This window comes from Hemiscyllium ocellatum, chromosome 42 (genome assembly GCF_020745735.1).
Source record: "Hemiscyllium ocellatum isolate sHemOce1 chromosome 42, sHemOce1.pat.X.cur, whole genome shotgun sequence".
Lineage (NCBI taxonomy): Eukaryota > Metazoa > Chordata > Chondrichthyes > Orectolobiformes > Hemiscylliidae > Hemiscyllium > Hemiscyllium ocellatum.
In genome coordinates, this window is record NC_083442.1 from 19,454,245 (window position 1) to 19,481,663 (window position 27,419).

Here is a 27,419-nt window from a genome sequence, read left to right on the forward strand (position 1 = left end):
ACATTGTTCCTTCATTTAAATTATTAAAGTATCTTGTGAATAGCCCTGATCTCTGTGTTACCTCACTAGTCACTTGTTGAGCTTATACAGGACATTGGTGAGGCCTCTCTTGGAATACTGTGCCCAGTTCTGGTCTCCCTGTTATTGGAAGGATATTATTAAACTGGAGAGGGTTCGGAAAAGACTTATAGGATGCTGCCAGGAATGGAGGGTTTGGCTTATAAGGAGAGGCTGGATAGGCTGGGCCTGTTTTCACTGGAGTGGAGGAGGTTGAGGGGTGATGTTATAGAGGTTTATAAAATCATAAGGGGTCCAGATAAGGTGAATGGCGGATGTCTTTTCCCTAGGGTGGGGGAGTTCAAGACTAGGGGGCATATTTTTAAGGTAAGAGAAGAAAGATTTACACAGAGAGTGATTCAAGTGTGGAATGAACTTCCAGAGGACGTGGTGGGTGCGGGTACAGTTACATTTAAAAGACATTTGGATAAGTTGTTATGGACTAGGCCAGACCACTCAAAACATTCTTGAGCCGGCAATCCAGACCATAACTTAGCAATTTGTTTCGGTAAGTGTACAGTGAGAATTACTCAGAGTAAGATACCAGGTTATAAAACAGACAGACATTTATTCACAAAATTACACAATGAAACACAAAGAACTGAATAAAGAACCCTTACAGAACTCAGTCTATCCAAACTAGACTTACGTATGCTGTTCTGAATATACACAACAGTCCCAATAAGCAAACCCCCTTAAAAACCAGTATAAATGGAAAAGATGCTTACAGGTTGAAGTTAGATCAGCAGAAGAAGAGAGAGAGTTTCCACACAGCTCACTGTTGAACTCCCAACCAGTTCTGGACTGAACTGAACTGCTCAGCTAGAGAGCTGCCCGCTGACCTTTCGTTATACAGGTCACTTCTAAAACATGACCACTTTGGCCTGAAGTCTCATCTGTTTACATACAAACAAAAGGCCTCTCAATACCCTTTAATCTCGGTACCAAGCCAGTCTGATTGGCACAGGAAGCTGTTTACGACCCCTCTGAAAAATACCAAGAACACAGTATCCTTGAGAAAAGGAACAGCTTTTAGCAAAAAGGAGCCAGCTTTGTGACAAAGTTCATGAATAAGAAATGTTCAGAGGGACCAAGAGCAGGCAGGTGGAACTAGTTTAGTTTGGGATTATGGTCAGCATGGACTGGTTGGGCCGAAGGGTCTGTTTCCGTGCTGTATGACACTGTGAGTGGCTGCCACTTGGAAAAAGGCCCATTGCTTCCTACTCCTTGTTCCCTGTCTGGTAATCAGTTCTCTATCCACAGGATATAGATAGATTAGCGACCTGGACACAGAAATGGCAGATGGAGATTAATCCAGACAAATGCGAGGTGATGCATTCTGGATGATCAAATTTAGGTATGAATTCTACTGTAAATGGCAGAACGCTGAGAAAGGTTAACATACAGACGGATCTGGGTGTGCAGGTCCACAGTTCCCTTAAAATGGCGACACAGGTGGCCAAGGTGATTAAGAAGGCACATGGTCTGCTCACCTTCATTGGCTGGGGCATGGAATACCAGAGTCGAAGATTGTGCTGCTGGAAAAGCACAGCTGGTCAGGCAGCATCCAAGGAGCAGGAGAGTCAATGTTTCGAGCATAAGCTCTTCATCAGAACATTCCTGATGAAGGGCTTTTGCCCAAAACGTCGACTCTCCTGCTCCTCGGATGCTGCCTGACCAGCTGTGCTTTTCCAGCCCCACACTCTTTGACTCTGATCTCCAGCATCTGCAGTCCTCACTTTCTCCATGGAGTACAAGAGTTGGCAGACCATGCTGCAGCTATATAAAACCTTCTGTTAACCCGCATTTGGAGTATTGTGTGCAGGTTCGGTTGCCACACTGCCAGAAGGATGAGGAAGCTTTGGAGAGAGTGCAGAGAAGATTCACCAGGATGTTGCCTGGTCTCAAGGGCATTGGCTATGGGGATGGACTGGGATTGTTTTCACTGGAGAGATGGCGGCTGAGAGGAGTCCTGATGGAGATCTACACAACTGTGAGAGGCGTAGACAGGGAGGATGGTCAGAGACTTTTTTCCCCAGGGTTGTAGTTTCAAGGGGGCTCAGGGCTCAAGGTGAGAGGGGGAAAGTTTAAGGGAGATGTGTGAGGCAAGTTGTCACATGGTGAGTGGGAAGAGCCTGGAAAGCTCTGCCAGAAGAGGTGGTAGAAGCAGACACATTGGTGACATTAAAGAGATTCCATGTATAAGGAGGGAATAGAGGGATACAGACTGAATAAGGGCAGAAGGCAGATGATCGACACAGGCCGGGGAAGGCCGAAGGGCCTGTTCCCTCTGCTGTACTTCTCTTTTGCTCTTTGTGCCCCGGTCCCTTGGGTGTTTAAGTCGAAGTCCGTCTCGGTTGGCAGTGACCATTGTTTTTCTCCGGCAGATCATCGCGGCCCAGGAGGAGATGCTGAGGAAGGAGAAGGAGCTGGAGGAGGCTCGCAAGAAGCTGGCACAGATCCGCCAGCAGCAGTACAAGTTCCTCCCGTCGGAGCTCCGTGAAGATGAAAGCTAATCGTCGGCGGGCAGGACGGATCTCGGTCCCTCTCAGAACTTGAGCCATCTCCGAGCGGAAAGCCAGTCGCTCTGGCAGACTGCCGAGGCTGGGGGAACTTTTGCATCAACCCGGATTTACCCAATTGTAGATTGTAGTCAGAAATATGTTAGTTTTAGTATTGGCTTCCTCTACTCCCAAGGCATGCATGCACTAAAAATACATATCAGGGACGTTGACAAAGATGAATAGGGCCAGACCACGTTCTGTGCAGGAGGACGATGCTCAGACACAGAGCTGTACCTTGGACGATCTGAGTCTGTCTGCTCCGGTGATGTAGGAAGATGAAAAGCATCCTGTGGATAATGTTGTTGGGGGGGGTGGTGGGGATGTCGCGCAGCCATGTGAGCTGAGGATTTTCTGATGGGGGACAGGGGAGGTTCAATCCACATCGTCGTCGTGTCTTCCTGTTCAGTGTTCAACTGACCCCGACCCACTGAACAGCAGGACGGGCAACACAGTTTGGGGTGAGATACCCCTCCCTCATCCCCATCTCTCAGAAAAGCTCATCGATTTGTAACCCCCACCCCCCCCACTTCCCCTAACTCCTTCACCCCCACCCAGGGTTGCGTTCTGTGCAGCCAATGGGCGACAAGTCCCACTGAGGAAAAGGAAAAGCAAGAGAGCAAGAAATAAATAAAACAAAAAGCCATGTTGTGTTTACAAACCCGAGTGCTCGGTCAAAGCAGAATCCGGGCGTGCGCCAGAAAGGCAGTGTTCTTAAAATAAAAAGAAAAGGGGAGTGCGGGGAGAATTTCAGAGCACGGTTCCAAGTTCATGTCATATGGAATGTGATGGGTACCCTCCCCCTGGTGCACCTCTCCATGTCTATACGCTTTGCCATAATAGCTGCACGGTTGCTTTAATTTGACTTTTCTATTGCCTACAACAGCTGCCTCTGTTATTCTACTTAAACCCCAGAATGGCACCAAGTTCCTCTACACTTGTCTATTTGAAGTAGTGTTCCTGAAGTCTTAATCCCCAGGGGAGCTGCTGGTTTAAGCAGCACTTGGTTGCCTTCTGTGTTTCTCCACCTGAGTTGTAGTCCACCAGAATGTTGCAGCAAGCTGAAATCCCCTTCTGGATATTGCATTCCACAGAACTACACCAAGTCGTATTGTAACTCTCAGTGTCACAGACTTGCCTATCTCCCAGCCCAGGCTCTGTCATCTCAGTGACCCTGATCGTCTCTAAGTTCCAAACGTAGAAACATCCGTCTCTTTTGTTAAGTCACTGAGAAATTTCAACCATTGTTTTGTTTTTCTTAAAGAAATGAATGAAATTTAATGTACCGAAATTATTCCTGAAGTGTTCTCGTATTGGCCTTTAGGTTTGAGTTGTTTTGAGATGGTATGTTTGAAAAGGAAGGTGTACCTGCAAAATCAATATGCTGTTTTCTTCTCCGGTTTGCAAGTTCCCATTGGCTTGCCTGACCTCCTATGACCCAAAGTTGAAATGAAGCATCACTTATAACTGCCATGACAGAATGTATTACTGTATGTAACATAAACTGCTAATTTATCGGCCACAAAAACTATTTTTTGTATTCACAGAAATAAAAAAAAAGATTTCAAAGGAAATTCGAGTCTTGGGAGAGGTTTTCGTCAAGTTAGGAAACGTCTTCGTAATCTTATGTGACCATCGGGACTGCTGTCTCACCAGAGAGAGAGAGCTGGCTGGTGGTGGGTTAAGATTAGATTACCTACAGTGTGGAAACAGGCCCTTTGGCTCAACAAGTCCACACCGACCCGCCGAAGCGCAACCCACCCAGACCCCTAAACCTGAGGGTCACCACACCTCAGGCAAGGGGAAAGGTTAAGAAGGCACAGCCTTCTGCCTTTATTACTCAGACCGTTGAGTTTAAGAGTTAGGATGTCATGTTGCAGTTGGTGAGGAAGAAGGGCTCATGCCCGAAACGTCGATTCTCCTGCTCCTTGGATGCTGCCTGACCTGCTGCGCTTTTCCAGCAACACGTTTTCAGCTCTGATCTCCAGCATCTGCAGTCCTCACTTTCTCCTGCAGTTGGTGAGGAGTGACTGTGTACAGTTCTAGATGTGAGTAAATTGGAGAGGGTGCAGAAAAGATTAACAAGAATTTTACTGGGCCTGGAGGTGTTGAGTTATAAGGAAAGGCTAGATAGGCTGGGGCTCTTTTACTTGGAGTTTAGGAGGTTGAGGGGTGACCTTGTAGAGGTTGTGAAAGCGTAAGGGGTATAGATAAAGTGAATGGCAAAGGCCTTTTCCCGGGAGGGGGGTGGTGGTTCAAAACTAAGAGTATAATTTTAAGGTGAGAGGAAAAAGATTTAAAAGGGACCCGAGGGGCAACTTTTTCACACAGACAATGGCTCATATGTGGAATGAACTGCCAGGGGATGTGGCGGATACAAGTCCACACACATTTAGACAGGTACATGAAGAGGAAAGGGTCAGAGGAAAACAGCCCAAATTTAAAACTTGGTCAGCATGAAGCGTCTGTTTCTATGCTGTAAGCTCAGTCCTTGCAGATAGTGAATCCACAATGTTAGGTGTTATTCTGCATCATAAACTAGTCATCCAGCCAATTGAGCTAACTGAATACAGCAGGACTTGCCTACAGAATCATTAGGATTAGTTTTATTGTCACATGTACTCAAGTCCAGGAGTACAGTGAAAAGTTTACAATGTTGCCATTCACGGCACCATCTTGGTTACAAGATACCTAGGTATAAAATAGAACATTCCAGCGCAGTACAGGCTCTCGATGTTGTACTGACCTGTGAACCCAATCTGAAGCCAATCTAAAATACACTATTCCATTCTTACCCATATGCCTAACCAATGACTATTTAAATGCCCTTAAAGTTGGTGAATCTACTACTGTTGCAAGCAGTGCGTTCCATACCCTTAGTATTCTCTGAGTTAAGAAACTATCCTAAATCTGTCCTATATCTATCACCTCTCAATTTAAAGCTATGTCCCCTTGTGCTAGCCATCACCGTCCAAGGAAAAAAGCCTCTCACTGTCCACTCTATCTAATTCTCTGATTATCTTGTACGTCTCAATTAAGTCGTCTCTCAACTTTCTTCTCTCTAATGAAAACAGCCTCAAGTCCTTCAGCCTTTCTTCATTAGACCTTCCCTCCACACCAGGCAACATCCTGGTAAATCTCCTTTGAACCCTTTCCAAAGCTTCCACATCCTTTCTATAGTGCAGTGACCAGAACTGTCTGCAATTCACCAAGTGCGGCCACACCAGTGTTTTGTACAGCTGCAGCATGACCTCATGGCTCCAAAACACAATCCCTCTACCCCTAAAAGCGAACACACTGTATGCCTTCTTAACAACCCTATCAACCTGGGTTGCAACCTTCAGGGATCTATATACATGGACACTGAGAACTCTCTGCTCAGTAAAACATGGAAAAAGAATTGAAAGTTCAACATCACGCTCTGTCAGTCCAAAAACATGATTGGGGTGACCCCCATGTGCCCATCGTTCCTGGGCAACTTTAGCTTCCAGCCTTGGTCTTTAAAATTCTTGCCTTGTGTTTTCAAATCCCTTCCCTGCCCTGCCATCCACACTGGGGTCTGCAGTCACTGTCTGGACTAGGGCTACACTGCTCTGAGTCTGCTGTATCCACTCAGAAGCTATCTGCTCAGACTGCAGTGAGGTACTGCTCTCTGCAGTGACCCCACCTCTCGGATGTGTGACCTCCCTCCTGGGAGCAAGGCAGTGAAAAGGTTACACAGGTAAAGAACATGTTTTCCCCTCTGTGAGCGGGGGCTAATCAACTCTGCCACAGAAACCAATTGAGGCCAAAAACATTAAATGTTTTGCAAGAAGGAATTAGACGTAGTCATCATAGAGTCAATAGTGATGTACAGCATAGAAACAGACCCTTCGGTCCAACTCATCCATGCCGACCAGATATCCCAACCCTATCTAGTCCCATTTGCCAGCACTTGGCCCATGTCCTTCTATTCATTTACCTATCCAGATGCCTTTTAAATAATAAGGGTGGGGTGGGTGTTCAAGGGTGTGGGGAGAAAGCAGGAACTGGAGACTGAGTTGGATGATCAGCCAGGATCATATTGAATGGGGGTGCAGGCTTGAAGGGCCAAATGGCCTCCTGTGTTGGTGCTGGGTCAAAATCCTGGGCATTACCTCACTTGCCTGCAGCACTGAGGGTGCTCCTACCCCCTCACAGACTGCAGCGATGACATTCTATCATCTTCCCAACAGCAATGAAGGCTAGACAACAGATGTTGGCTCTCACTAGACTCTTGAGTCTCACAGTGCAATCAGTTGTGTAACCGTGTATTTGATTGTTCCAGAATAATCTTTGGAGCTTTAATTTTTTTTTTTAAAATACATGTGGAAAGAGTGTGAAACAAGCCTGTGATACCCAGTCTCTGAGAACCAGCAGTGTGATAAAGCTGTGATAGTGGGGAGGAACGGTACCAGCTAGCCTGGAAGGAGGAACAGGCTGAATATCTGCAAACCAGCACCTCTGACAGTGCAGCCACCCCTCAGCACTGCACTGTGACCGTCAGTCCATTGAATAGTTCAGTTGTCATCTCTTTCATTTTGATCATCATCTCCCCCATAACCCTCCAGTCCATCATGCAATTTGTCTCACAGTTCGTGTGTCAGCGTACATAATAGATTAAATTACTTACAGTGTGGAAACAGGCCCTTCGGCCCAACAAGTCCACACCGACCCTCCGAAGAGCATCCTACCCAGACCCATTCCCCTACGTTTACCCCTTCACCTAACACTACAGGCAATTTAGCATAGCCAAGTCACCTAACCTGTACGTTTTTGGACTGTGGGAGGAAACCGGAGCACCCGGATGAAACACACACAGACACGGGGAGAATGTGCAAACTCCACACAGTCAGTTGCCTGAGGCGGGAATTGAACACTGATCTCTGGTGCTGTGAGGCAGCCATGCTAGCCACTATACCACCGTGCTGTCCATATAAGATACATGACCATCATTGTGTCAGAGTATGCGACCTGTGGATATAAAAGTCTCATACTCCATCTTACCCCAGGATCACTTGAACATGAGCATGCTACTGAAAGCATGGGATTCTCAGTTCAGTGTCAGCCTGGGCACTTATAATCATTTCAGCTACAACACAATGCTTCTGTTCCTGTGTAATTCTGCGTTATAAGAATATTGTGTAATAGCAGCACCATTTAAACGAATGGGACTGGAAGTGCGTTATAGCCAATACAGGTAAGGAAAGTTCACATTCTACAAATAGCGGTCGAAAGACTTCAATCGTATTATAGCCAACTTGCGTTGGAGAAACTGACTGTACATGTTTGTGAATGTAATAGGGCGTGAACCTTCGGGGTCAGAGGTGAGAGAGAGCAGGTCAAAAACTAGACATGGATATTGAGTTAGTTTTATTGTCACATGTACTCAGACGAATACAGTGAGCCGTTTACTGTCGCCACATTACAGCGCTATCTCAGGTACAGAGGTACCTAGGTATAAATGCTTAAGATCAAGTTCTTCGGAAACAAAACAAATTAGAAAAGTGAAGAAATAAATCGTCCAGCATTATGGGTCTTGGGAATAAATGAGAAAAATAAAGAAGAAAATTGTGTGGATTATCAGTTTTTCCCACCCCATCCAAGCCAGCACCAAGCCTCAGGAGAGAGTCCCACCACTTCACTGCCATCTGCATCACCAACCCCCTCACCCCCCCCCCCCACCCACCACCCCCAGTATAGGGGCCGCCCCACATTAAGGTACCAGCTCTCTGCCACTGGGTCCCACTTCGTTGACGTTGCTGTGATATAGCAGGGCTTGCTGTTTCCAATCTCTGATTGATCCGACTCCCAGAGGAAACAATAAACAGAATGGTCAATCTCAGAAATAATGCATGAAGATCCCTCCTCGACTCCCTGGATTAGTCAAGTAACATCTGTCATACAATCACGAGCCTTTATTCCTCTCGACACTTCGCAGCTCGGCTGCATTCTGTTTCATTTTAACGAATAAAGAAGTTTTGCTCTTATAGAGGATGTTTACTACCTGGTACTGTTCCGTATGGTCAAAGTATAAGCTGACAGTGCCTGTGAAAGTGAAACCGCAGGCTAAGATAAATAGTGGCTGTTGACTGAAGCTTTCTTAGGCTTCAGGAACGGGAATGCAGTTAGTGGCTGTGACCCCACCTCTTTGTGTTTTGATCATTGTCCCTCTCTATTCCGTAGTGTGTTCTGTCTCACGGTACATGTACCTTTAAGAGACCATGACCATCATTATATCAGAACGTGACCTGTGGATATAAAGTCAAGGTTAGAGTGGTGCTGGAAAAGCACAGCAGGTCAGGCAGCATCCGAGGAGCAGGAAAATCAATGTTTCGGGCAAAGCCCTTCATCAGGAATGAAGGGCTTCTCCAGCACCTGCAGTACGCATTTCTGCCCTGTGGGTGTAAAGTCTCAGACTCTATCTTACCCCAGGATCACTGAAGCATGGCATGCTACAGAAAACATAGTAATTCATCTGTTTAATGTTAACCTGGATACTTATGTGTTTGTGAATGTAATATTTGCATTTGTAACAAACGTCTTTTGGGTTTTTTCTATACCACAATATCTGTGTCCAGTTGTTGTTTTTTTAATTGAAAGAAAAGGATTTTTTTTATAAAATTACAACAATAAATCAACAAAAAACACTAAAAACAGCATCAAGAAACAACAACGCAAATAAAACACAGCCATACTCATGTGCAAGATGAACAAATCAGTAAAGGCAATTAATAAATAAATAAATGAAACAGCTCAGCACAATTAGCTCCCGACCTCCGAGAGCATTGAGTATTACACGTAAATTAATTTGAAATTCTTCCTTCGAGAGCACCACGTTCCCCAAATCAGATCATCATGGCTATACAAAAGCCCGAGTTAAAATGGCAAATCAATCTACATCCGGATAATCCAAAAAGGGCTACCATAGCTTATAAACATGTTCAGTTTTTCGGTGTACCATATTCATCAGAAAGTCCAAAGGAATATGTTCCATGATTAGTCTACACCAATCCGACAGCTGCAAATGTGTTGCTGGTCAAAGCACAGCAGGTTAGGCAGCATCTCAGGAATAGAGAATTCGACGTTTCGAGCATAAGCCCTTCATCAGGAATAAGAGAGAGAGAGCCAAATCTCAGCCGGCTTGGCTCTCTCTCTCTTATTCCTGATGAAGGGCTTATGCTCGAAACGTCGAATTCTCTATTCCTGAGATGCTGCCTAACCTGCTGTGCTTTGACCAGCAACACATTTGCAGCTGTGATCTCCAGCATCTGCAGACCTCATTTTTTACCAATCCGACAGACCCGGGTCTTTGAAAATCCAACACATCAGAATATTTTCCTCGCACAAAAATTGAAAATATTAAAATGTTTTTTTTTCCCCATGAGTGTCTAAAGAAGTTAAATTGGGTAGGCCCAGGGGAAGAGAGATAGGGTCCCTCTTCACTTCGATCCCCAAAACCCTCCCTACAGCATTCCAATTTGTACGGAGCCTGCAGCAAGACCACAGACAATGAGTGAGCGTAGCGATACTTATTTTACACTTAGGACATAATGCAGATGCTACCATCTGAAATTCTGCGAGACTGTCTGGGGCCAAATGGGCCCGATGCAGAATCTTTAGCTGCATGGCATGGATCCTATTACAGATCAAAACCTTTCTCACATTTTCATAAATGTCCTCCCTTGTTTCCATAGAGATCTCAACCCCTACCTCTCTCTCCCAGCCCCTACAAAGCCTCTCAACGTCTTTTGAAAGATCACCCCCTAACATAAGATAGAGTAGAGTCATAGAGCATGGAATCAGATCCTTCGGTCCAACCTGTCCATGCCGACCAGATATCCCAACCCAATCTAGTCCCACCTGCCAGCACCCGGCCCATATCCCTCCAAACCCTTCCTATTCATATACCCATCCAGATGTCTTTTAAATGTTGCAATTGTACCAGCCTCCACCACTTCCTCTGGCAGAGAGTACTTCTGGCATGAAGCATGTCTCCTCCATGACAGATCTGTAGCAATCTGTTAAAAGTGTGGTCACTTCCTGAATCCCTGACCTGAAAAAAGTTCTCTGCTAGCTAAACCATACTTATGGGTTATTTGGTCAAAGGGCATCGGTATTTCACCTTCAAATAAATCACTGTGTCCAGTTTTTAATGTTACAAGGAATAGCATAGGCATTGGCTCATCAGGTAAAATCCCCTGTCAAAGGCAAGACACGCATCATCTCCAAATCTCTCAAAGCTTTCGATTCCATGCTCCTAATAACGAATTATCCCAGGCCTGAGAAAAGGGCACTTGACCTGAAATGTTAACTTTGATTTCTCTCCACAGACACTGTCAGACCCACTGAGCTTTTCCAGCAACTTCTGTTTTTGTTTCTGATCCTTTCCCTGATTCCTTTTTGAAGAAAACAGTCCAATTTTTGGTGGCACAGTGGTTAGCACTGCTGCCTCACAGCGCCAGAGACCGGGGTTTAATTCCCACCTCAGGCAACTGTCTGTGTGGAGTTTGCATGTTCTCCCCGTGTATGCGTGGGTTTCCTCTGGGTGCTCTGGTTTCCTCCTACAGTCCAAAGATGTGCAGGTTAGGTGAATTGGCCATGCTAAATTTCCCGCAGTATTAGGTGAAGGGGTAAATGTAGGGGAATGGGTCTGGGTGGGTTGCGCTTCGGAGGGTCGGTGTGGACTTGTTGGGCTGAAGGGCCTGTTTCCACACTTTAAGTAATCGAATAAAAAAAGCCAAGATTTATAAAGCATTTCGATGAACCTCAGAACATCCCATAGTGCCCCACAAATTTTGGTCACTGTTGTAATGTGGTGACCATAGTGACCAACTGATGTACAGCAAGCTGCCACAAACAGATAAATGTGGTAAATGACCAGATAACCTGGCCTGGTCTGCTGGCTGAGGGCCAGGAGACTGGGAAAACGTCCCCCTGCTCTTCAAATAGTTGCCAAGGGGGTGCCCTTGCAGCTGAGAAGGCAGACGAGTGTCTTGGTTCATGTATGATCCAAAAGGGAGCACCTACCTCAGTGTAGCCATTGATAGCATTTCCCTGGAGGGCAACTTGAATATCTTTGTCTCTGAAATGAATCAAAGCAACCATGGCCAACACACCCAAAACAAAGAACTGTGCATGCTGGGAAATCTGAAACGGAAGCAGCTGAAGAAACTCAGCAGATCTGGCAGCATCTGTGGACAGAAAGCAGAGTTAAAGAGTCGGGTCCAGCGAGCCTTCTTCAGAATTCCAAAAAGTTGCCTTTCTTTGGAAATAAAAGCATTTCTTGCTTGTTGTGTTAAATAAGGAAATGTGATAGTAAGTGTGTGCGGCCAAATGTTGCAGCAATCCTGACCAAGGGACAGTTCCTGGATGTTGGTTCATTTGAGATTTCCTTCAGTACCATGCTTCTCCACTGGGTGGAGCCAGTCCACAACCAGAAATCCCGACTGACCGGGATTCCTCCAAATGGACATGCAGGTTGGGTGGATATTGGGATTCGGGAGCAGGAAAGTCCAATGAAACCTGAAATTGGGCTGGATGAGGTTTCATGCCGCTACAGAGGGCACCTGGATGAGACCGAAATCAGGGAGCAGTGTTCAGGGCAGCTCAGTGGTTAGCACTGCTGTCCCACGGCGCCAGGGACCTGGGTTTGATTCCAGCCTCAGGCAACTGTCTGTGTGGAGTTTACACATTCTCCCCGTGTCTGCGTGGGTTTCCTCCGGGTGCTCTGTTTTCCTACCAGAGTTCAAAGATGTGCAGATTAGGTGGATTGTCCATGGGAATTTGTGTAGGCTAGATGGGTTAGCTATGGGAAATTTAGGGAGAGAAACTGGGTGGGATGGCCTTTGAAGGGTTGGTGTGGGCTGAATGGCCTGTTTCCACACTGCAGGGATTCTATTTTTCAGGGAGTGGCGGATTGTTAGTTGGCCCTCCCTCCTTTATCATGAGAGGAAGGAGCTCTGCTTTTCCAACAGGAGATACTGAGCACAGAATCCTCAGGAAAATGAGGAGCTATATTTCCATTTTGACAGATCTCTCACATCGTCGAGCTGTCAGGGAGGAAAAGGGAAAAACTGCAGAGCCACCCATGATGCCAATGGGGGAGAGGGGAGGTGCCTTTATGGTACAGGAGTTGGTCTGGGTGCAGTGAAGGGTGAGGGGGGAGGGTTTGGGGTTGGGGGCTGAGTCCCAGAGGGAGATATATCGGCTGTTTCTGGAGGTGATGGGGGCAGATGTGTCAAGTCAAGGTCTGGGAGAGTGTGGTTTGGGTATAGGACATAATACTGGGGTCAATTGAATAGTTATCCAGGAGATCGACTATGCACAGACTCATAGAATTTTATAATACAGAAAAAGGCTGGATGTGGGTTTGCTCACTGAGCTGGAAGGTTCATTTCCAAACGTTTCGTTACCCTACTGGGTAACATCTTCAGTGGGCCTCAGGCGAAGCAATGCTGATGATTCCTGCTTTCAATTTATATGTTTGGGTTTCTTTGGGTTGGTGATGTCATTTCCTGTGGTGATGTTATTTCCTGTGGTGAAGTCACTTCCAGTTCCTTTTCTCAGGGGGTGGTAGATGGGGGTCTAACTCGATGTGTTTGTTGATAGAGTTCCGGTTGGAATGCCATGCTTCTAGGAATTCTCGTGCATGTCTCACAGGAAGGGGGTGGGTGGGGCGTTGCTGTGACAGCGCGCTCCTTACACTGTTTGCCCCTCGGCTTCCGCTTTTTCCCAACGGTGTGTCTCGAGGCATTCCTTGGATGCTCCTCCTCCACTTTGGGATGGTCTGGGGCCAGTGATTCCCAACGGTGTGTCTCGAGGCATTCCTTGGATGCTCCTCCTCCACTTTGGGATGGTCTGGGGCCAGTGATTCCCAACGGTGTGTCTCGAGGCATTCCTTGGATGCTCCTCCTCCACTTTGGGATGGTCTGGGGCCAGTGATTCCCAACGGTGTGTCTCGAGGCATTCCTTGGATGCTCCTCCTCCACTTTGGGATGGTCTGGGGCCAGTGATTCCCAACGGTGTGTCTCGAGGCATTCCTTGGATGCTCCTCCTCCACTCGTGTCAGTCATGGGGATGACGTGCCCAGCCCATCGCATCCGATCGAGGGAGGGGTCAGTACCTCGATCGTGGGGATGTTGGCCTGGTCGAAGACTCTGGTGTTGATGCGTCCCAGTGGATTGGCAGGATCTTGCTCAGGCAGCGTTGGTGGGACAGCTCCAGCACCTTGAGGTCCCTGCTGTAGACAGTCCATGTCTCGGAGCCATACAGGAGGCTGGGGACCACCACAGCTCTGTATACCATCAGATTGGTGTCGGATCTGATGTTGTTGTCCTCGGACACCTTTTCCCTCAGCTGGCTGAAGGCTGCGGTAACTCACTGGAGGAGGTGCTGTTCCGTGTTGACGGCCTCATTAGCTGCACATATTGCCTCATTATTATGCAGCCTCTTATCTGACCACATGCTGTGAGCAAATTAAACACCAAGAATTCTTCACATGGAAAACCAAGTGGGTTTTAGCTAAAAGTCGTAGGGAATTTCTCCTGACGTTGGGATTTGTCTCACCAACCTCTAAGGGCATACTCCATAGGCACTGACCACAGGCACCCCATGTCCACAGTCATGGGCATCTGACACGTGGCCAGTCTCTGGAAACCTGGGGTGCTAATGGCCAGTGCCCATGGCACTAGTCCTAAAGATGTTGGGCTATTCCAAGATATCCCAGCAGTAGCGAGTTGTCCCAAAGATGCCGGACTATTCCAAGATATCCCAGTAGTAGCAAGTTGTCCTAAGGATGCCGGACTATTCCAAGATATTCCAGCAGTAGTGAGTTGTCCCAAGAATGCCGGACTATCCCAAGATATCCCAGTACTGGCGAGTTGTTCCAGGATCGTAGAGTTGTCCCAAGGATGCTGGACTATTCCAAGATATTCCAGCAGTAGCAAGTTGTCCTAAGGATGCCGGACTATTCCAAGATATTCCAGCAGTAGCGAGTTGTCCCAAGGATGCTGGACTATTCCAAGATATTCCAGCAGTAGTGAGTTGTCCCAAGAATGCCGGATTATCCCAAGATATCCCAGTAGTAGCGAGTTGTTCCAGGATCGTAGAGTTGTCCCAAGGATGCTGGACTATTCCAAGATATTCCAGCAGTAGTGAGTTGTCCCAAGAATGCCGGACTATTCCAAGATATCCCAGCAGTAGCGAGTTTTGTTCCAGGATCGTAGAGTGGTCAAATGGGTCTTGAATCGGGCAAGCGAGTGGCCTCAGGGACAAGGCTGGTGGTCAATGTGGCTTGTTTCATAAGACACTGTGAGAAATCTCACAAGAAGCTGTTCATGAAACGTCGCCCCCAAAAAAAATCAGTCGAGTGTGTCAATATGCTGTTAAAGGATGGAAGTAAGGACAATGTGGAGATTGAAGAAGCTTCAGGAATTAAACTCAAACTCCATGGTTATCACAATCAGTAGAACACCCAACCATAAGGAAGGAGGGAGGTCTGGCTGCCTTTAGATCCCCAGATGTTCATCGGTTTGGTAAGCCATGTGACAGAAAAGATCATTGGCAGTGCACTGCAGCAGAGGGCTGGAAAAAATTGTGGGCACTTGCACAAAGGATATCTCAAAGTTCAAATACGGACCATCTGGTAACCCACCAGCTGAGTATACAATCAAGTGACTGACAAAACCAAATGTGACAATGAGTGGGAACACACATTCCACATCATGCCACCTGAGCTAGTGGCAAAGATTCGAATTCTCTGAGCTGGTGATATTCATAATTGGCTAAGATTGGCACAGGGCCAGGTTGCCAATAAACTACCCCTGTGAATTCTCAAACAAACATGTACCAGAGACAGGGGAAGCCAAAGTGGATTAAATGTCAGGCTTTGGGTCAGCACACAGCAGTTCGCCAATTCCACGTGCAATGTCCCGAGGACAAAGAGGGCTGAGGAGCCACTTAACTGAGCTGCATGAAATTATCAGGGGCCTAGTTACCATAGCATTCCATACAGGGCACAAAGAGGCCATTCAGCCCATCGAGTCAACACAACCTGGCTTTGTAGTCAACATGGCTTTGTGCATGGGAAATGGTGTCACACTAACTTGACGTTTTTTTGAAGAAGTAACGAACAGGATTGATGAGGGCAGAGCAGTAAACATGATCGGCATGGACTTCAGTAAGTTGCTCAACAAGATTCCTCATGGCAGACTGGTTAGCAAGATTAGATCACATGGAATATAGGGAGAGCTCGCCATTTGGGTACAGAACTGGCTCAAAGGTAGTGGATAAAAGGTGGGGGCAGAGGGTTGTTTTTCAGACTGGAGGCCTGTGACCAGTGGAGTGCCACAAGGATCGGTGCTGGGTCCACTACTTTTTATCATTTATATAAATGTTTTGGATGTGAACATAGGAGGTATGGTTAGTAAGTTGCAGATGACACCGAAATTAGGGCAGGACTTATACACTTAATAGTAAGATCCTGGGGAGTGTTGCTGAACAAAGAGACCTTGGAGTGCAGGTTCATAGTTCCATGGAAGTAGAGTCCCAGGTAGACAGGATAGTGGAGAAAGCATTTCATATGCTTGCCTTTATTAATCTGTGCATTGAGTATAGGAGTTGGGAGGTCATGTTGCAGCTGTACAGGACATTGGTTTTGGAGTTTTTGGAATATTGCATTCAATTCTGGTCTCTCTGCTGTAGGAAGGACGTTGTAAAACTTGAAAGAGTTCAGAAAATATTTACAACGATGTTACCAGAGTTGGAGGGTTTGAGCTCTAGGGAGAGGCTGATTAGACTGGGACTGTTTTCCCTGGAGTGTCAGAGGCTGAGGGGTGACCTTATAGAGATGTATAAAATCATGAGGGACATGGATAGGGTGAATAGCCAAGGTCTTTTCCCTGGGTTGGGGGAGTCCAAAACTAGAGGGCATAGGTTTAAGGTGATAGGGGAGAGATTTAAAAGGGACCTAAGGGGCAACTTTTCACCCAGAGGGTGGTGTGTGTCTGGAATGAACTGCCAGAGGAAGTGGTGGAGGCTGGTACAATTACAACATTTAAAAGGCATCTGGATGGGCATATGAACAGGAAGTGTTTAGAGGGTTATGGGCCAATGCAACTAGATTAATTCAGGATATCTGGTTAGCATGGATGAATCAGGTCAAAGTGTCTGTTTCCATGCTGTACATCCCTATGACCCTAATGCTCTTTTGGATTATGGGAGGAAACCAGAGCATTCAGAGGAAACCCATGCAGACACAGAGAGAATTAACAGACAGTCATCAAAGGCTGGAATCAAACCCGGGTCCCTGGTGCTATGAGGCAGCAGTGCTAACCACTGTGCCATCCAATAAAGTCAAAAACCAGAGCGTATTGATTGAAAGTAATTGGTTGAAGGGTTAGTGAGAAGATTAGAGGGATAACATTTATTCACTGGGAAGTTGACAGAAAGCTGGAACTAAGTGCCTGGAAGGCTGGTTGAGATTGAAACTCTCAAAACCCAAAACAAAATTGACTGAATGTCTACGTGAAGAGCTGTGACCTGCAGGGCTATGAGCTGAGTGCAGGAAGCTAATATCTGACTGGGCAGCTCTTCATCAACCAACAGTGACCCAATGGGCCAACTGGTCTCTTCTAGTGCAATAGGCACCTTAGCATTCTCCAAAATGTATCTGGAGGCAGCAATGAGTCTTGAATTCAGACTGCCCTCTTCCTTGGGATGAACTGCCTGAGATGAAGAAGTCAGCTTTTGAGGTACAGTAGGAACTACAACATTTGGAGTTTAAAAGAAGTTGGGGTGATTTTATTGAAATATATCAGATCCTGCGGGGTCTAACTAAGAGGATGTTTCCCCTCTGGGAGTGAGTAGAACTAAGATGATTAGATTCCCTCCAGTGCAGATACAGGCCCTTTGGCCCAACCAGTCCACACTGACCTTCCCAGACCTATTTCCCTCTGACTACTGTAATGCACCTAGCACTAAGGGCAATTTAGCATGGCCAGTTCACCTAAAGTGCAGATCGTTGGACTGTGGGAGGAAACCGGAGCACCCGGAGAAAACCCAGATACGGGGAAAATGTGCAAACTCCACACAGACAGTTATGTGAGACTGGAATCGAACCTGGAACCATGATGCAGTGAGGCAGCAGTGCTAACCACTGAGCCACCTTGCCGCCCACTAAAGGGCACAGTTTAAGGGTAAGTGGTCTCCGATTTAAGATGGCAATGAGGACAATTAGATTTCTCTCATGATGTCTTCCCCAGAGAGCGGTGGATCAGTGAATGTATTATAGCAGAGGCAGATAATATCTTACCTACAAAAGGGAGGCACAGTGTATCGGGAGATGGTCAAGAACGTAAAGTTGAACCTCAATCAAATTAGCCACCATCTTATTAAATGGCTCAAGGGGCTTGATATAAAAATTTGTTTGGGGATATGGACATCGCTGGCTGGGCCAACATTTACTGCTCATCACCAATTGTCCAGGTAAGAGGCAATTAAGAATCAATCACATTGCTTGTGTGTAGTGATTGGAACAAGGCTGGTCAGGTGGATTGCATTGGGGCAGATCCCCTGATTGGGGCTGTGAACCTGGGCCAGTCAGGGAGCCCTGGCTGACAGATATAATCAGGACTCTGAGAGATTCTCGTCCCTCTAGGCTCTGAGCTAGCTGGTGAGAGCCCATATCGTGTGCATGGGTCAATAAAGAGTGACTTGGCCTTCATGGAGTTATTTCACTGCGCGTCTGGAGTTACAAGTAGGCCAGACCAGGTAAAAATGGCAGATTTCCTTCCCTAAAGTGATCTAGCTGGGGTGTTTTTTATTTAAACAGCAAAAACCGGGCTAGGGTTTTATTCCAGACTTATAAAAAATCTAACACTATGCTGGTTCAAACCCATGTCCCCAGTGCATTAATCTTTGGCTGTACTAGCCCAGGGACATTGACTCAAAGGTACAGCCTCCCTCCAGCTGGCTCCTGCTCTGAATTCATGCGTCATCTGGTACATTCGCACAAGCAACAGCCAAAAACGTGACCGTCTCGAAGTTAGCAGCCTCCCCTCTCTTGTTGGCACCTTTTGCCTCTTCCCCTTGACGCCCACCAAACCCCCTGCTCCCCTCCGTTACCTCTTCCCAATAAACCCCTGCCCCTTTTCCAGCTGCTAGGATCCTCCTGCTTCAATCCCTCCTTCCCTCTCCCTTCCTCTGGCATGGCAGAAGGAAACTTTGGCCGGAATGTAAGGGAGCTACTGAATTTCTGTCAGCCTCTAGTTTAATTAATACCATATTTGGTCTTTTCTCTGAGCTCACTGACTTGCCTGGGTCTAAACAGACTGTGCGTTAGCTGTGCATTGGCCATCATTTGCATGTTGGTGTGTTCCAGTTTTTAAAAGGAAATATAGATAAATATAGAAATAGATTTTTGAGTGTGTGTGGTTTTTGTTAGGAGATGGCGTTTTGCTCACCATATACAAAACTTAACCCTTTCCCTCCAGAAATGGCCGGTCAATTGAAAATAGTTTAAATTCCTGCTACATGGATTTGGGAAGGGAAAATATTAATTCTCAGGTTTCCCAAAAATGACTGATCTGTCAGTACACAATAAAAGCTGTGCACAATAGTAGCCAATCAGAATCTCGCCCATTCAATTCACTTTGAAAGTACGCTACTCCAGAACAGAAAGAGATTGTATCTGGGAGAATCGCTCAGTGTCAGGCTGGTCGGTGAGATGGATGTTTTCTCATGGGGGTGATGTTAGAATGAGGGATCGCTGTTTAAAAATGGAACCTCACACATTTAATGGAGAGGGACAAGGAGAATTTTCTTCTTGCAGGGGCTGATGAGTCATAGAATCCCTACTGTGTGGAAGCAGGCCATCCAGCCCATCAAGTCCATACTGACCCTCCAAAGAGCCTCCCATCCAGACACACACCCCAACCCTATCGCCTTGCATTTCTCATGGCTAGCTCACCAAGTCTGTATGTCCACCTAACCTGCATATCTTTGGACTGTGAAGGAGAAAGTGAGGTTTGCAGATGCTGGAGATCAGAGCTGAAAATGTGTTGCTGGAAAAGCGCAGCAGGTCAGGCAGCATCCAAGGAACAGGAAATTTGATGTTTCGGACATAAGCCCTTCTTCAGGAATGATTCCTGAAGAAGGACTTATGCCCAAAACGTCGAATTTATCTTTGGACTGTGGAAGGAAACCCAGGCAGACACGGGGAGAACGTGCAAACTCCACACAGACAGTCGCCCGAGGGTGGAATCGAGTCTGGGTCAGATCAGCCACAATCTTATCTAAGGGAATAACAGGCTTGAGGGGTCAATTCATCTCCTCCTGTTCTTCATTCGTCTATTTGTGAGCTCAAAAGTAAAAGGGTGGAATGGTGTGTGAGTGATCTTCCCTTTATAGGATGTGGGCATCACTGACTGGCCAGCATTTTTCACCCATCTATCGTTGCGTCTTGAGAAGGTGGGGGGTGAGCTGCCATCTTGAACTGCTGCAGTCCGCCTGCTGTAGGTTGACCCACAATGCCCTTAGGGAGGGAATTTCCAGGACTTTGACCCAGCTACAGTGAAGGAATCAGCGATACATTTCCAAGTCAGGATGGTGAGTGGCTTGATGGGGAACTTGCAGGAGGTGGTGTTCCCATGTATCTGCTACCCTTGTCCTTCCAGATGGAAGTGGTTGTGTGTTTGCTGTCTGAGGATCTTCAGTGATTTTTGCAGTGCGTCTTGTAAATAGAACGCCCTGCTGTTACTGAGCGTCAGTGGTGGAGGGAATGGATGTTTGTGGATGTGATGCATATCAAGCGGGCTGCTTTGGCCTGGATAGTGTCAAACTCCTTGAGTGTAGTTGGAGCTGCACCCAGCCAGAGAAGTGAGAAGTGTTCCATCACACTCCTGACATGTGGCTTGTAGATGATGGACAGGCTTTGGGGGAGTCAGGAGGCGGGTTACTCGCCAGAGTATTCCTAGCCTCTGACCTGCTCTTGGATAATAATCTTTTGCGACCCTTATAGTTACTTATCTTTAACAGTTATCAACTGGTACAGTTCACATTGGCTCTGGTCAAAGTAACAGCTCAACCTTAAGAATGTCTTCAACTTCAACTGATTTGATTGTGTTTCTGTTCCAATACAGTGGCTGTGCTTTGAGTCCCATGCATTGTGATTACAGTACAACCTTGATTATCCGAACGAGATTGGAGGGGGGGGAGGGGGTCGTATTTTGTTCGGATAACTGATTGTTCAGATAACTGATCTGATCGTAAACAGGTGGTCATTTATGGATGCCAGTTATTGAACATGCCTCGGTTATCCCGCAATGCATGCCATAATGCCATGTGACTGACAACAGAATGCTGGGTTGCCTAATACCGTTCTTACAGGACCTTGAGATCTTGTTCAGATAATCCAAATTTTGGATAATTGATGTTTGGATAATCAGGGTTTTACTGTATGCTGAGATCAGCACACAATGGTATTATTAAGTGTATTATTAAAGCTGGAGAGGGTTGAGGAGACATTTACCAGAATGTCACCAGGAATGGAGGGTTTGAGTTATAGGGAGAGGCTGGATAGGTTGGGGCCTTTTTCACTAGAGCGCAAAAGGTTGAGAGGTGACCTTATAGAGGTTTACAAAATAATGTTCCAGGGAAATGGAAATGATGGTAGAAAATTCTTTCTCAAAATGAAATGGAAAGAGAAGGGAACAGGCACATCTGGTGGGGATAACAGGGGCTTACCAAATAAGGTAAAACAGAGGTGCCTACTGGGAGATCAAAAGAAAAGAAACAATTCTGAAAACTTAATGGATCGAATAAGGTTGAAAGGGCTCTTGTGATGCAATGGTAGTGTCCCAACCTCTGAGCCAAGAGACCTGGGTTCAACTTCCTCCTGCTCCAGAGGTGCATAATAATTTCTCTGAACAGGTTGATGAGAAAATTTCATTTTCAGGCTGATGCAAAGTTAAATTGGATACAAGTGGGGTCAGGAATGAAAGTCCAGACACCCTCCAAGAGGCAATCATCAGATTACCACGCACAACCCTCTGAGAAATCAAGTTTGTAAAAATGTCTGAATTTGGCATATAAATTATAAAATTGGGCAGTGAAAGGCTGAGACCATTGATGTGGCCCAGAGAATGAATAAGTCTGACTGCCATGCCCAATGCAGGTTTTGAATGCATGTCGAAATGAGGAGGGAATGAATGTGTATGTGTGTGCATTACCATCCCAATTTTTGGATTATTATTTCATATCAACCTTACAATGGAAACCTTTCCATGAACAAAGAAGATAAATTTTGCTTACATTCCTTTTCTCATGGTGAGGAGGTTTATAAATAAGGTGTCTTTTCCCTCGAGTGAGGGATTTCAAGACTAGAGGGCATATTTTTAAGGTGAGGGGGAAAGGTTTTGAAAGGACATGGGGGTGGGGTGGCAGTTTTTTTTAACACACAGAGTGGTTCGTGTGTGGAATGCACTTCCAGAGGATGATTGTGCTCCTCATATGACAAACCTTTCATCCTGGGATCATGCTGGTAAACCTCCTTAGGAGCCCCTCCAAGGTCAATACATCCTTCTTCCGATATAGGTTCAAAACTGCTCATAATATTCCAAATGTGGTCTGACCAGAGCCTCAGCAGTACATTTCAGTTCTGTATTCCAGAGCTCTTGCAATGAATGCTCACATTGCATTCGCCTTCCTTACTGCCAAATGAACCGACATGTTAACCTTAAGAGAATCCTTAAGCCCTGTTGAATTTCAGATTTCCAAAGCCTTTTCCAATTTAGAAAACAGTATATGCCTCTATTCTTCCTACCAAAGTGTATAACCTCACAATTTCCAACATTGGATTCCATTTCTTTGCCCAATCTCCAATCCCATTCAAGTCCTTCTGCAGCCTCTCCATTACCTCAATATGACCTGTCCCTCCACCTATCTTTGCATCATCTGAAAAAGTAGCAACAATGACCTCAATTCCTACGTCCAGATCATTCATCACACAGAGAGTGGTGCATTTGTGGAATGAGCTGCCAGAGGATGTGGTGGAGGCTGGTACAATTGCAACATTTAAGAGGCATTTGGATGGGTATATGAGTAGGAAGGGTTTGGAGGGATATGGGCCGGGTGCTGGCTGGTGGGACTAGATTGGGTTGGGATATCTGGTCGGCATGGACGGGTTGGACCGAAGGGTCTGTTTCCATGCTGTACATCTCTATGACTCTATGTACAATGTAAATACTTGTGGTCCTGACACTGACCCCCCCACGAAATCCATTTGCCACCAGATGCCTTCCTAAAAAAGACCCCTTCATCCCCATTCTCTGCCTTCTGCCAGCCGTCAAACTGGCTCTTGTGTGAAGAATTTACTTGTTATCTCCTCAAAGAATTTTAACAGATTTGTCAGGCATTCTCTCCCCTTGACGATTCTATACTGACTCAGTCCTAGTTTATCATCCACTTCTAAGTACTTCATGATCTCCTCCTTAATTATTAAATCTAAAATCTTACTATCAACCGAGGTCAGGCTGACCGGCCCATGGTTTCCTGTTTCTGCTGCCTTCCCTTCTTAAACAGGCCATGTGATACATGGCAACTGTCTGTGCAGAGTTTGCACATTCTCCCCGTGTCTGCGTGGGTTTCCTCCAGGTGCTCTGGTTTCCTCCCACATTCCAAAGATGTGTAGGCCAGGTGAACTGGCCATGCTAAATTGCCCGTAGTGTTCTGGGATGTGTAGATTAGGTGCATTAGTGAAGGATAAATGTTGCATAATAGGGTAGGGGAATGGGTCTGTGTGGGTTACTCGTCAGTGTGGGCTTGTTAGGACAAAAGACCTGTTTCCACGCTGTAGGGATTCTATAATTATCCATTTTCCAGTCTTCTGGGACCCTCCCTGACTCCAGCGATTCCTGAGAGATCACTTAGCGCTGCACGGTGGCTCAGTGATTAGCACTGCTGCCTCAATGCGCCAGGGATCTGTGTTCAATTCCACCTTCAACTGCCTGTGTGGAGTTTGCACATTCTACCCGTGTCCGCATGGATTTCCTTCGGGTGCTCAGTTTTCCTCCCAAGGTTTGCAGGTTAGGGTGGATTGGCCATGGGAAATTGCCCATAGTATCCAGGGATATGCAAGCTAAATGGAGTAGCCATGGGAAATGGAGGGTGTTAGGGTAGTGGGTGGGTCTGTGTGGGCTGCTCTTGAGAGGGTTGGTGTGGACCTTATGGGCCAAATGGCCTGTGTATATGATCACCACCAATGGCCTGTGTCTATGATCACCACCAATGGCCTGTGTATATGATCACCACCAATGGCCTGTGTCTATGATCACCACCAATGGCCTGTGTATATGATCACCACCAATGCCTTTATAATCTCCTTCAGAACCAGGGGGTACAATCCATCTGGTTCAGGTAATTTATCCACCTTTAGGCCTTTCAGTTTCCCCAACACCTTCTCCTTAGTGATGGCTGCTATGTTCACCTCTGTCCCCTGACTGTTGAAATTTTGGTATGCTAATGATGTCTTCCACTGTGAAAACCGTTGCGAAGTACCTATTCAGTTCCTCTGTCATTTCTTTGTTCCCCTTTACTACTTCTCCAGCCTCATTTTCCAGTGATCTGAAATCCACTTTTGTCTTTCACTTAACTAATATATATTAAAAAACTCTTGTAATCATCTTTTTTATTACGAGCTAGCTTACTTTCATATTTCACCCTCTCCCCCTTTATTGATTTTTTAAAGTTATCCTCTGCTGGTTTTTAAAGGCTTCCCAATTCTCTGGTTTCTGACTAATTTTCACCACATTGCATGTTTTTTCTTGTTTTTACGCTGTCCCTGACTCCCTTTGTCAGCCTTGGTTGCCTCGCCCTCCCCATAGTCTGTCCCTTGGGACAAATTTCCGCTGGGCCTCCCGAATTACTCCCCAAAACTCCTGCCATTGCTGCTCCACCATCTTCCCTGCTAGACTCCCCTTCCCGTCAACTCTGGCCAGCTCCTTCCTCCTGTCTTTGTAGTTACCTTCACTCAGTTTGAATACACCTGATTCCAGCTTCTCCCTCCCAAACTGCAGGGTGAATTCTATCATAGTACAGTCACTGCCTTCCTCCCCCACAGAGATTCCTTCACCTTAAGCTCCCAAATCTGCCTCATTACACAGCACCAAATCCAGAATTGCCTGCTCCCTTATGGGCTATACCAGAAGCTGCTCCAAGAAGCCAACGTGCATACATTCCACAAATTCCTTTTCTATCAATCTGATTTTCCCAGTCCACCTGCATATTGAAGTCCTCCATGGTTATTGTAATTCTGTTTTTCTTACATGCCTTTTCCATTTTTTCCCCACATCCTGACATTTTTTTAGGGGTTGGAGGTGATTTTTCTCGAATTCCGGGAGCAGCAATTACTGTTTTATATGCTGTGGCATTGTTTTGGAACTTTGGAGAGAAAAAAATAAAGTCAGAACCGCTGCACTTTTAAAAAGAAGAAAGATAGACAGAGAAAGCGAGCGCATGGTCAGAAAGGAGAGATGGTAAAAGGAACCTGCTAAAAGTGAAGCTGTACTGTTCCTGCCTTTGCTGTTTGAGCTCATGGACAACAGAGTGCATCTCAGAAAAATCAACAAACAGCAAAATTCACAGCTGACCTTGGAGGAACCAGCGCAGGAACAGATAAGCACATAGTTTTTAACGTGTAACCTTGCTGTACACCTGCAGTACCAAATAGAGTGAGTTCTTTCTTGATTATATGCTTAATTGAAATGTGTCTCTTAATTACATTTTTAAAAATATAAATCATAAGTATTAAGTTAGCCTGGAGCACCATTTCTCAGGGCAAAATAACTGCTATTTGCTGGGTCTGTCGATTGTGAAGGAGCAAAGATAGCCTTTAATAGTGTGGATGTGCTCTTCCTGTCGGGTGTGGGAGTTTAGGGAGAGTTTCCATGTTACTGATGATTATGTCTGCAGGAAGTGTCTTTGGTTGTGAATCCTGTCGTGTTGCATGGATCAGTTGGAGCGATAGTTAGAGGAAATGAGGAATTTACAAGAGCTCGGGGTTGTGATGGATGGCAGTTATAGGAAAGGAGAAAAGCTGCAGATACAGTCAGAACTCCATCCTCATCCCATTGGTCCAATTCATCAAGGTCCTTTTGTACTCTTCGATAACCTTTTTTCACTGCTTAAAATACCACGATTTAGGTGTCATCTGCAAACTAATTAACCATGTTTCCTAAATGCTCATCCAACTTGCTTATATAAATGACAAACAGCAGTGGACCCTGCACCGATCCCAGCTGGACCCTGCTAGTCACAGGTCTCCAGTCTGACCTAACATTGGGACACAGACAGACATTAACCTCACACCTTCAATGCATTATCTGAGCTGAGATGGCACCTATTGTTAAAGCTATCTTGAGAATGTAATTTTAAAAAGTTATGGGATTTACATATGAAAGAACCAAAACTAACGTGATCATTCTAAAAGATGAAAGACCCAAGCTAAATTTGTTTAATATCTCATTCCATGACACTGCAATTCTGTTACTATAAAGTCTGTGCCTTATGATTCTGTTCCACAACCACCTGATGAAGGAGCAGCGCTCCGAAAGCTAGTGCTTCCAAACAAACCTGTTGGACAATAACCTGGTGTTGTGTGATTTTTAACTTTGTCCACCCCAGTCCAACACCGGTATCTCCAAATCAATCCAACCCTGGCAACATCCTTCTAATTATTTTCTGAATCCTTTCAAGTTTCACAACATCCTCCACAATCTTCTAAAAGTGGCCTAACCAATGTCCTGTACAGCCGGAACATGACCTCCCAGCTCCTATACTCACTGCTCTGACCAATAAAGGAAAGCATACCAAACACTTTCTTCACTACCCTATCTACCTGCAAATCCACTTTCATGGAACTATGAACCTGCACTCCAAGGTTTCTTTGTTCAGCAACACTCCATCGGACCGTAAGTGCATACATCCTCCTCTGATTTGTTTTTCCAAAATGCAGCACCTCGCATTTATCTAAATTAAACTCCATCTGCCACTCCTCAGCCCATTGGCCCATCTGATCGAGATCCCGTTGTACTCTGGCATACAACTTCTAAATTGACAGAGCTTAGATCTTTAGCTAACAAGGACAGCTCTTCCTTGTAGCTGGTTCATGCCTATCTGCAGGTCTTTAGTCACAGAAGCTGGGTATTAGAATTCAGTGCTGAAAATGTGTTGCTGGAAAAGAGCAGCAGGCCAGGCAGCATCCAAGGAGCAGGAGAGTCGACGTTTCGGGCATGAGCCCTTCTTCAGGAATGAGGCTCCTGTTAGAATTCAGTGATCTTTGACATTGCCATACAGCAAAATGTGTCCATTCATTGACTGACAGGTACTAATAGGTAAAAACAATGACTGCAGATGCTGGAAACCAGATTCTGGGTTAGAGTGGTGCTGGAAAAGCACAGCAGTTCAGGCAGCATCTGAGGAGCAGGAAAATCGACAAAAGCCCTTCATCAGGAATAGAGGCAGAGTGCCTGCAGGGTGGAGAGATAAATGAGAGGAGGGTGGGGGTGGGGAGAAAGTAGCAAAGAGTACAATAGGTGAATGGGGGTGGGGATGGAGATGATAGGTCAGAGAGGAGGTTGGGGGAGGGTAGCAAAGAGTACAATGGGCGAATGGGGGTGGGATGAAGGTGATAGGTCAGAGAGGAGGATGGAGTGGATAGGTGGAAAGTAAGATAGGCAGGTAGGACAAGTCAACGGGGACGGTGCTGAGCTGGAAGTTTGGAACTGG

General features: G+C 46.0%; 1 protein-coding gene and 1 long non-coding RNA gene across 6 annotated transcripts in view; one reads left to right on the plus strand and one right to left on the minus strand.

Annotated features, from left to right (window-relative positions):
* Nucleotides 1-4,192, plus strand: part of LOC132834837 (talin-2) — a 352,031-nt gene extending 347,839 nt beyond the window's left edge. For all 5 annotated transcript variants that reach the window (XM_060853908.1, XM_060853912.1, XM_060853909.1 and 2 more), the window contains one exon: nt 2,445-4,192. In XM_060853908.1, the coding sequence (XP_060709891.1) occupies nt 2,445-2,573 (129 nt within the window). In that variant the 3' untranslated portion in view covers nt 2,574-4,192. The remainder of the gene's footprint in view (nt 1-2,444) is intronic.
* Nucleotides 1-27,419, minus strand: part of LOC132834838 (uncharacterized) — a 174,200-nt gene that overhangs the window by 119,775 nt on the left and 27,006 nt on the right. The window lies entirely within an intron of this gene.